The 12146-nt window shown below is 29.8% G+C and overlaps 1 protein-coding gene across 1 annotated transcript in view; it reads right to left on the bottom strand.

Annotated features, from left to right (window-relative positions):
• The window catches only part of LOC147063879 (DNA-binding protein D-ETS-4-like), a 79016-nt gene extending 78045 nt beyond the window's left edge, over positions 1 to 971 (bottom strand). Inside the window, exon 1 of the mRNA XM_085959296.1 lies at positions 624 to 971. Coding sequence (XP_085815422.1) covers positions 624 to 662 — 39 coding nt within the window. The 5' untranslated portion in view covers positions 663 to 971. The remainder of the gene's footprint in view (positions 1 to 623) is intronic.
• Positions 972 to 12146: the final 11175 nt, after the last annotated feature.

The following is a 12146-nucleotide window of genomic DNA, read 5'->3' as shown; positions in this document are numbered from 1 at the left end:
ATTCACGTAGGTTAATTCATAATGATATAGTAAAGGGATTCAATAATTTAACATTATTATTTTTGCATTCTTTGTGCAAATGACAGTATAATATATGTCTGAAAAAATGGAGTGTATACAAATGACGAAAGGGCTATTGGAAAAAAACATTACTGAATAATTAGTGGGTAGGTACCTAATTTTCTGGCAGAAACATTGAAATTCACATATTATATTATTATTGTTCAAAATTGAACCTTCTTTCGCTTATAGAATGTAGGTATTAAAAACTAAAATTATTGTTTCGTATTGTTTTTTTTCTATCAACTATTTCTGAAAGCATTACAATATTATTTTATATAATACAGAATATTCTAATTAATACAGCTGATAAAATAAAAAAAATGTTTAGATTTCAAGTATATTAATTAAATTTAAAAAAACTTGGAGTGTTAATAAAAATTTAAAACTTAAATATAATTTAAAAAATGAAATAATCAGGTTATAAATTTAATTTAATGCCAATCTAACCGGTTTTTTTATATTGATAAATAATACAAATCTTTGCTTCCAAAATGGTTTGTGAAAGCTTTTTATTGTTAGTAAATTCTGTTATTTGAACAATGATTATTTGTTTTTCTTACCGCCTCACTGTCCATATCGTAAGTTTTTCCGTAGATCATTGTATACGCTGTCACGTAAGTCCTTTTACACACAAAAATAATCGAATCGATACGCGAAAGTCGCCGTTAAAAACAGTAGAGCGAAAGTCTCCCGTCAAACCTCGTCATAGAAAACTTAAAGTCTCCCGAATCTCCACAGCTCGATTCGGAATGTTCCAGTAAACAACACAAAATCACGGCACATAACTTTTTCAACTATAAATTGTAATTATTCCACGCTTTTAGATTAAAATAAAGCAGTTTTTTAGTATTATTATTGCAAATGGACGACTCTCCACTTCCGCTCTGTCGCGATCTCTCGAGTATAATGCCGAGAACAGAGTTTTCAAAAGCGTCCACCGGTCGGACGAGTCGATCGACCCACTTACTTTTCGATCGCCGCTTACAAATCTCGCCACCAGATAGCGCTGAAAGCAGTCTCATAATTCAAAATGACGTTTGTTTAATTATCATGATTTTCCTAATAATTTATACATGAAATTGTTTTTTTTTAAACTTATTGTCAAATTTTAATTAACTATTTCTTTTATTCAACGAATAATTCACAAGATTTAAGAATGTACCGTTCTAACTAAATGTTGAATAATTAAATGTTCAATAATTGGAATGGTACATTCTTAAATCTTGTGAATTATTCGTTGAATAAAATAAATAGTTCATTAAAACTATTAGCAAGTTCAAGTAAGTTACAACAGAAAAAATTCAGTGATACGTGACGTCGGTTAGTAATTAAAGTAATAAATACTTTAATTTAGCATACAAAAATCGTTTGCCAGCCGTAACTAAAATTGAGGAGCGCCAGGGCTCGAAATGGAACGGAACGCACCGGAGCGCCGTTCCGGCTCGTGAAATTTGTAAAATTATCGCTCCGTCTCGTGGAAAAAATATGTTGACCGTCTGAGCTAGATAGGCTTAGATCTGGTTAGGCTAGATAGACATAGAATAGGAAATCTGACACACTTATTTTTATAAAATACTCATACGATTTAATGACCATGTGAATATCTTCAGAAAATTTGTCGAGCGCTCCGGTTCGTAAACTTTTCCATTTCGAGCACTGAAGAGCGCTTATGGGCAGGTATTAAAATAATGGTTAACATTTGTCGCAATTAAGTATGGCAGTCGTAGCATAGTTAATGCACAGGGCGCGATACCCAAGAGACGCAGGTTCGATCCTGCCGGGTGTCTTAATTTTTTCGAAAAAGATTTTTTCTATCGACTATATTTTCTCATGAGCTTTTTCAGAATTATGTATGTTATTGTCAAATGAAAATAAATTTTTGATTCATTTCATACTGTATTATTTTCAGCTTAACGCGACCTTCCTTGTGACGTATTACGTTGGAGTTTTCTATACCATTTTCTTATAAACCTCTCGTAATATCAGTAGCGAATGGTGTAGGTAGGCTGTTAAGATCAGCTATAAATATTGCCCATTAAGCTTTGTTAGTCATACGTTTTTATTAAAGTAAGACTACAATAATTTACAGATGGTGTTTGTTAGTTTTTAAAAATCAATTAAACATTGCCTTAACCAAACCATAATAGCTTTGGTATACTTTGGGCGATACGACAAAATTTTGCACACTTTTTCATTCATACTTATTTATTTTCGTTGGATTAAGAATACATATTACAAATATTGTTGGTTCATTTTTTAAATTCATTAAGCCCTGCCTGAACTAAACTATAATTCTAGATCACAAATATTATTCTATCTATAAAATATCCAAAGTTATGTATGATTGAATTGCATTGTTTTAGATATTTTATGGATAGACGAGTATCTTTTGACTATTATTTATTGTGGTTTGGTTTCTCAGGATTTAATTGAATTTTAACTAACCAACACTGTCTTTAAATTGTAGTCTTATTTTAATAAAAACAAATACATATGACTGACAAAGTTTAGTGTAAACAATTTATGGCTGATCTTAACAGTCTACCTCCACTCCTCACCACTGCGTAATATGGCTATTTGCGCCCACGATGGCTGAATGGTTACGCGTGGTGTAATGGTGACGTGTATACACGTTCGAATCCCGGGTGTGAAAAATTACTATGTTGTTTTTCAATGTGTGTTTAGACCCATAGTATGGACCTAATAGTTTGAGCAAGTGACTAACATGACTAACATCCATTTATCGTAAAAACATATAACTAGCTGTTAATACAACCTCCTCTTTGTGGAAGCCTATAAAATGATCTTCTTAGGATCGAATATTGTGAAAAATGGGCACCCCGACAAAATTACCCGGATATTACCGGTAAACTGAATGCGCCCGTACTAGTGCTCATCAATACCGCCCGAACAAATCCGCCTAGACAAAATCGCCAGCAAAAAATACAAAAATACATAAAACAAGTGCTTCTTTGGTTTATCGAATTGCGTATCGATATAAATTTACATACTTACGATAATCAGTGTAATTTGAGAGTTAATCCGTTGCAGCTGTTGGTAGAGTAATAACTTAAAAGCATCAGCTTTTAACACTACTTAGTCCAGTGGTCGGTAAACTACTACCCGCGGGTAGAGTTGGGTTTCGGGAATTTCCCGACGAGAATTCTCGGGAAATTTTCGAGATTTTTCATCCAGAATCTCGAGAATTGAGATTTTTAACATTTAACATTAAACATCAAATCGTCTCTGTTCTGGCAGAACACACTAACTGGAGAATACAAGTTTTGAGTAATTTGACTTTGAAGTTGTTAAAATGTTTGAAATAATGGTCTTTCATGTGAGTTGAATAATCGTAAAAAGGATGACTTTAAAATAAAGACTGTTTATTTATTAAGAAGGTTTCCAGACGGTAAAGTTAGAAATAAGGAACATTTTGGTACTAACTCAATATGTCATTTTTCCGAATTAGTGTTTTCTGCCAGAACAGTGACGAAATGTTAATTGAAAAAAAAAATTCTATGTGAAAAAAGTGGACAGAAAACACAAAACGTTCAAAGACTGGTCGGGGCAATTAACACAATTAAGTCAACGTCGACTGAAAATTAACGAAATTTTTGCGACATCAGGAAATTTTGTGTCTTAAAAGCGTACGCGATTGTCAGACGCAACGATTGACAGTCGTATCGTCACCCATTGTTTTGTTATTTTAATGATATAACTATTGTAAAATTACAAAAAGTCAATCTGTAGTTATTATATTATTTTTATTCAGTATACGTGTAGGCAGGGGCGGCTTTACTTTAAGGGTTGGTAGGGACCATCTCCATATCGTCATTGTGTCAAAATACACACATTATCTTCATTGTCATAAAATACCTAATTAGATATATAATTGAATGAACTATGTATTTAATTTATTTTATCCATCTAAACCCATCGCAATTGTATAGAGATATTTATTTGTATTATACAAATAAATAAAGCAATGATTGTAAATTATGTAATAACACAATGATGGTTACGCAGTATTAAAATAATTAATTAAATTAAATACGCCCTATTTCACGGTGTGACCTATGTACAAATTAAGAAAGCTATGACGTCTATTTTTCGCGGGGTCACTCAGTCCCATCCCATCGCCGCGGTACAAATCTCATTCTAAGAAGGATGTAAATGCATTAGCGTTAGTATATGCATACTGGGGAGCGAATCAAATGACCCTTAGGTGAGTAAAAACGCTCGCTGTATGTTGTAGTTAAAAACTGATAATGGTAAGTAAACATAATTAATATTATTAATTAAGTTAATATTTTTAAGCACATTTTTAGATCAAATTAAGTAACGACTCATACTTATAATTCCATTATTTATTCTGAAAAATTACTCATTTCCTCATTAATAAAATAATATTATTATAAGTAACTTGGTACATAATGACATGTATACTATGAAAAGTAGGTAGGTATATATATTGAATAATTAATGGCTAAACCCCACCACCTAGAAAGTCGTCGAGCCGCCACTGCGTGTAGGTAATTTAAGAATTATTAGATATCTTTTATAGATATCTTTTAAAAGTATCAGAAAACTATCTACTATAAACACCCTAGAAACAATCTTAGAGTGAGTAGTATTCAATTTAAATACACATATTTTCTTGCTAAAGGAGTGATTTAGTCACTAAGCTTCATAGATTTGATACTGTTTTCAATCTCCTTTAACAGATACTTAAAAAATGATTTATAAATGACTTAAAGATTTCTCTAAAGATTTTTTTTAAATTAGTATACATATTATATATTTTTGGGCTTTATGTGGGTACCGTATTATTGTTAATCCTATAATATCGACCAGGCTTATCTAGAAAATATTTTGAAAACATGCATTTTCCTTGGCAACGTCCTCGGTCGAAAATTATTCAAATTGTTGGTTGTTTGTCTCTAAAGGAATTTGGCATTTCATTAAAAATCTGCATAACCCGTTACTAATTTCAATATTTTTCTTTAAATTTGCGTTGACATTTTTCTTGTTTTTATATTAACTGTCTATTTAAAAGTTTTCTTACAATAATTTCTATTGTTTATTAAGTTTATTGCATTTTAGCTTTCCTGGTTAGTTTCCAAAAATATTGACATTTTAAACAAGTTATAAAATAATTATCATTGGTTTATATATTATCAGAAATATAGTAATGTATTCAAAACATAATTAAATTTAATATCAATCTACAGCTTACAAACAATATAAGCAATTCAATTAGACCATTATTTATTGAATAATATTATAATAATTTATGGACATACATATTTAAAAAAAACCTTAGAGAAAAATACGTATGTTTGCTAAAAATAAAAATTTTGCATTCCTAATGGTACGTTTACATCTGACACTTATACCGATATACTTATTTTATGTGTCTGACATAAAAATTCACTTACTGTTTACACCTGCATGGATCTGACATAAAATTCTGGTATACTTCTCGTTGAAATAAAGTCTCAACACTTTATTCAATGGCAACATTGGAATAAATATATGCGGTGTTTACATATGGAATTGTAATTTATTCGGACACTTATTTTGTATACTTCTCAAAAACGTTATGTCAGTTGTCAATATGGGAATGTTAAAAAAGAAAGCAGCGAGTGTTATTATTTTAAGTCTTTTGGCAACAAAAAGGAGGGAAAAATGGTCTAGATGGGTGCGGGAATGGATTCAGCGACGAGAAGAACTATGTGCCTTCCGTTTAATGTCAGAGTTTAAAATCGAAGATCCAACTCAATTTGTGAACTTTAGTTTGCAAGATTGGACCTTTTGCCAAAAAACAAGACACACAATTCAGAAATGCGTAGAAGAACGATTAACAGTAACATTGCGATATCTAGCACTTGATCATCATTGCATATTCAATATAATATTATCGTACCTAATACGAGTGCAGGTGTGGGCCAAAATGAATTAGGTAATACCATTTGAAGCGCATTTTTTCTTCACAGAGTGCATCAGAATTAATCGTATGTGCCGAGAACAAGCGATATTTTATTTTCGAACAAAATCCATAGAACACGGCACATCCGATTTATTTCTCATTGTCTATGATTTTTGACAGATCGCTACAGTACATTTATTAACGTAAACGTTGGGCATACATTCATGGTGTACCTATGATAATTGATTGTCCGTTGTTTTAGAAATATACATATGCAATTCACTAGGTATCTGTCAAACTACGAATAATGTGTCAGGTACTTGACATAAAAGTAGACGGTGGTCCAACTTCGGTGATATATCGCTCCAAGTTCGAACTTGTCGAATACGTGGTGTTTACATTTGCGTATATAAGTAGATTGAATAAGTGGTAGGTGTGAGTCGACACACGCAAAATAAGTGGCAGATACAAATATACTTACTGTTTACACTTAAGTGAATATGGTGTCATACATAAATATGACGATATTAGTGTCAAATGTAAACGTACCATAAAATATCATGTGTATTATTCATAGAATATAAAATAACTTAATTAAAAGCCTTGAACTAGTGTAAGTACCTGCGTTGAAAATAAAATCAGAAAAGAATAGGATGTTACTATTGTTAATATATTGATTTAATATTACAAAAAAAATACTGTGTGAAATATCTGAAATCAAAATTCTTATGCATGGTTAGTAATTGTATAGGAAGCCTGATCGGTAAAGCTCACTGCTCGGAATTAAATGGGTGTAGGGATGTATCTATAGTCTAAGGGTGTAGATTTAAGTTCAATTCGGTACATTTTTCTTCTAATACTTATGTATGTTTCTGAGATTTTTCTGAGGTGTATTATTATCATTTAATAATGAAACTATGCTGAAATTTAATACGTGACTACTTATATTAGATTTAATTCCTTACCATAAATAATATTCAAGGTCAAGTATACGTAGTGTAATATTATAATAAGTATTGAGAACATAAACAATATTGTTAATGAATTACCACCCTTCTGGATGTAATAATTGGAACTGTAGAGGAGTAGTGGAGGAGAGGGTATCGTGAAAGTAAAAATATGAGATTACCAAGGCTCAATTTGCGCTGGAAGGAGAATAAAATCAATAATAATAGGTAGGTGCATATGTAAATAAAATTGTGAATTTGTAGACATCACTTAAAATTCAATTTAAAATATATTTAATGGAAATGAAATAAACACTAAAAATAAAAAATTATAATGGATATTAAACAATTTAAATACAATATGAATTAGGTATTTTACTTTTAAAATATTTTACAATAAATTGTTTGATTAAAATAACGGTGAAAGTGGTGACGGTTTCTCGTGAATATGTGTCATTATTTTAATAATTAAAATTCTAATTTTCCTCAAACTTACCTACGCCACAAAACTAAGGAAATATTTTTTATCATGTTTATATTAATATCATGTGACCATGGTATGACTATCTTACGATTACAATTTAAAGAATATATTGTAAGTATTGTTGACAATGTCTTTCTAAGTGGAGGAAGTGATCATGATTATTATTACATTATAGGAATTATGTCGTAGTTATCTTTAATTAAATAATTTAATTTATTTATTTAAAGAAATATGAGATTTTTTCTCTTAGATTCATTTATATTCTAATCATCTAACAAAGAGTTAAATTGAGTTGTTTAAGAGGGCAGAATAAGTATCATTTATTTCTTTAGCTCCACAATTCGAATGTGAATTTTAGACCCTCGCGAATAGATCTATTAATAGTTTTTTTTACGAGAAATGGAATTTAACAACTTGCCCAATCTACTAAATCCACTTAAACACACATTAAAAAACGACGTATACATTTACCAAACCCGAGACCAACGACTTCATAAGTACTAAAGAAATAATTTTATTTTAAAAGTCATAAAATTAGGCAAATTTTCCAAATTATTAAAATAAAATTTCTACTGTCTCTGTTTGATCAATTCATATTAAAATTTTCATGAATATTAATGTCTATTATTTAAACTACTTAAATTATTGCCCACTTTGTTGATTCTATTAGAACGTCAAAACTGTCAAATTGCAAATTAATTGCAGCAATTTTTAAATTATCATAATACTAGTTTATCGCATACAGTAGCTACTAATACCCCGTAATCTAATGTTATACTGTTTTGTTAATGTTTTCAAAAACACTTTGATATACGCAGGTGTTTATGTAGCAACTATTTTTTTTTAAGAAAATAATCTATTGCTCTGAATATTTAAAGATAAAAAGCCAGCCGATTATTTCTTGGAAGTGTTATGCTTATTACAAGCATTTATTTCATAATATTGAAAATACTTGTATTTTAATAATAATGCTTCTTGCTGATATATAAGTAATGCCAATATATTTATCATGTACCTACCTATATAAATTAGGTGAACTACAATCTTTAAAGATTTTCAGATCATATCACAAAAAAACATTCTTTTGTAGTTGGTATAATTTTAGCATATTTTCAATATACACTGACATATTTTTTTGATATCGTAGTAATCATTTTATAAAGATAACATTATTGATTTTAAGGAATAGAACTAGACAATATTTTGGCGGCATTGAGTCAAGTTAATATGGATTGAAAATCTTTACCTCAGTTTCGATCAATTTAAGTTTCTAACAAATGACTCTAGATCTAGATGACAAATCGTTCTGCATTTAGCTAAATATTTTTTCTTTTTTTAAATAATCAAACAAAATGTATACATACAAAAACAGTTGGTATCTGCTTTTGTAATTTTTGTGTAATGATAATTTAGTACAAAATTTAGCCACTGGACAGTATATATTTTCGTTTCTTCATAGTTCATACAATTAAATAGGTTACAAATACTATATTGACAATAGCAATATACACACAATGACCGTAGAGACAATACTATACGTATAATTTTAAATAAAATCATTTTGGTAAGTATACAATATAATATTTGTTTTTTTTTACAAGTGTTCATGTCAATAAAACAGATATCGATGAAACGTTAGAATAGTTTTTTTATGTTAAATTTCAACCATTAATTTAATTTGCTAACAAAAAACTTAAAACTAGTATTTACTGTTCTTGCAAAAAACAACTTTTCTCAATCTATCTGGTTATTTATTGCATAATTCTGCACGTGTTTAATCTATCAGCCACCGATTCTTGGTATTTTTCAAACCTCAATACTATTATTAATTACACCTAATTGTTAGCTGCATACTACCTGATTAATTATAATGATAGGTTTGGTATTATTACTATTAAATTCTGCATTTTGTTTTAATTTTTTCTATACAAAATAATTGACTTTCAGAGGTGAATCAACGAAAAATTTATTATAGTGTTGAAATAAAGTTGTTGATAATTCTTCATTTTATTACAACGTTTTTCTTAGCTTGTATTCTTATTTGTCCGGTACAAATCTTGCAATCGATTTTTAACTAACTTCCCGACTAGCTAGACATTTGAAACTTTTATAATATACCAGAGCACGATGCCAATGCATTTTTAATACTTTTAGCTATCTTTAAGTAGAATCGATTTCATTTTCAGTTAATTCTGTGTTGTATGAAAAGTTATTTCGGAAGAAATCCGTAAAAAGTAAAACTATTATTGGTTGCTACGTGGGTCCTAGAAACTAAATTATTAATATTATTATATACGTGCGTTACTATGGAAATCAATATGACATTTCAGTATTATTTCTATCAAGTACATTTTTTTGATCGTTTACGCTAGTCAAGTGAAGTTTAGATGATTCAACAGAAAATTTACAAACGTAAGTATATAAAAAGTTCTTTTTATCTTGTAATTATTAAAATTATTTTTGTTGACAGCTGCTTCCAACTATATATAACTAGAATACCTAGTTGTGGTATTAATAGTAAAAAATCACATAATCACACAAGCTTGGGATAATCACACGATAATAATATTATATTGTGACTCACCAAGAATCGAACTTAGAATTTATTTAACCAACCCACCCTGCACCATACTCACGTCTCAATGGAGAGTATCACAAAGCTCTACGTTTGGCGTAAAGCATCAGAAGTTTTTTTACGCCTGGTAATTTTTCAGGTGAGCTTTGACTGAGTTTACTGAGTTGACTTTATATTGAACTAGCTACCTTACTGGAAGTGGTAGCAATTTTGTAGCAGGATTTGCTTTATTATTTCAGACCATACAACCAAGGCACACAAAGTGCGCAGACTGTCCTCAAATATTGAATCGGCGTTAAGTTTACGTGACAAACATTAATGCATATTATGAGACAGACTTAACAATTGAAAATAACATATTCTTTAATACGTGTTAAGGTTTATCTCAAATTGTTCCATACTCGAGATCCGTACCCTGTTATGCCATACTCAGTAAGGTAAACCAGTTTCCATTAATTTTTCGTTATCTAGTAAGGATGGAGGAGAGTATAAGGAAGAGTGAAGATAAATTTATATTCAGCAGCAGATGAACTTACGATGAATATTCATATATGTAGTTATGTATAAATAATAGACAGTGAAGAGCTTTACGAGGCGAAAAAAAGAGGATTTATGATACAAATAATTACAAGATAAAAAGAACTTTTTATATACAATGTTTTTAAATTTTCTGTTGAATTATTATGCTCAGTATGCTCAAACGTGTACTTGATATGAAGTAAATAAAAAACAAACAAACATAGAATACTGAAATGTCATTTTGACATTTCATTTTGATTTCCATTTCCATAGTAACGCACGTATATACTAATAATTTAGTTGCTAGGACCATTCCCTTAGCAACCAATAATAGTCTTTTACTTTTTACGGATTTTTCTGAAATAACTTTCCATACAAAACAGAATTAACTGAAAATGAATTCAATTCTGCTTAAAGAAGGCTAAAAGTATTAAAAAAATGCATTGGCATCGTGTTCCGATATATTCTAAAAGTTTCAAATGTCTAACTAGTTGGGAAGTTAGTTAAAAATCGATTGCAAGATTTGTACTGGACAAACAACCACCGGAAAAACAAGAATACGAGCTTATAAAAATGTTGTAAAATAGCACATTGCCAAGTATTATTTTATTTATCATCAGTCATTTTTAAACTTTTCCATTTCAAGGCACCCTAAGAATTTAAAGATTTTTTTTACAGCGCCCTAAAATATTAATTGATGAACATGTCATTCACGACGCAGTTTCTTAAATATTGGAATCAAACTATACCCTCATTTATGACAGATTTTGTGAAAATATTTATATTATAGTCTTGAACGTATTTGTGCAAATACAGATAGGAGATGTTCAACAATAATTCTATATCATAAAAAGGTGAATTAAATGCAGGCAAATCAGAAAAGATTAGAACTGAAATACCTAACGGGTAAGGAGAAGCAGGCAACCGATCTCGAGTCAGGAAGAATACGTGATAAATTTAATATTAATATACGTCATACGTCGAATACTGACAACTGCTCTCGGTTTATACATTGACGCTCATTTAATATTGGTGTATTACATACACTATTGCACATCTATAATGCGTGGTTCATTTTCGTAGGACACTCACACATTCAAAACCCTGCGTTAAAATTTATCGTATTAGTATATAGGTTATCCGAATTCCATTTATTACATATCTGTTCTGTGATTAAATGTCACAAATTGTTACAATAATACGATCTGTTACGGATAACAGTTTTTTTAATTGGCTATACAGTCCTATGTGGATTTTGTTCTTATAGAATTATAGATTTTTGTTATTATGAGAAAAGAACACTTGCTCAACTTATTAGCTATAAGGTCTAGACCAACACATACATTGAGAAAACAACATGTGAATTTGGCAAACTTTATAAACTGATACGTTAGCCCTCTATTATCGCGGGCATCCTACGGTATAATACTAAATATTTTTTAAATCTTTACAATGCTTGCTTGTTTACCAATTTTGCTAAACGCTTGATTTATTTATAATGTAATGTTTTCTTCAAATGTAAATGATTGTATTACAAAATAATAAAGAAATACAATAAATTGACTGATGTGTAACTACAAAATATAATATTTTTATGTTGGGACTTTACCAAATTTTGTTTTAACTTCT

Source organism: Rhyacophila brunnea, unplaced genomic scaffold, assembly GCF_057557595.1.
Source record: "Rhyacophila brunnea isolate RB1 unplaced genomic scaffold, BYU_Rbru_1.0 scaffold_8, whole genome shotgun sequence".
Lineage (NCBI taxonomy): Eukaryota > Metazoa > Arthropoda > Insecta > Trichoptera > Rhyacophilidae > Rhyacophila > Rhyacophila brunnea.
The sequence above is the reverse complement of the archived record's forward strand: the minus strand, read 5'-3'. Positions and strand labels throughout refer to the sequence as shown.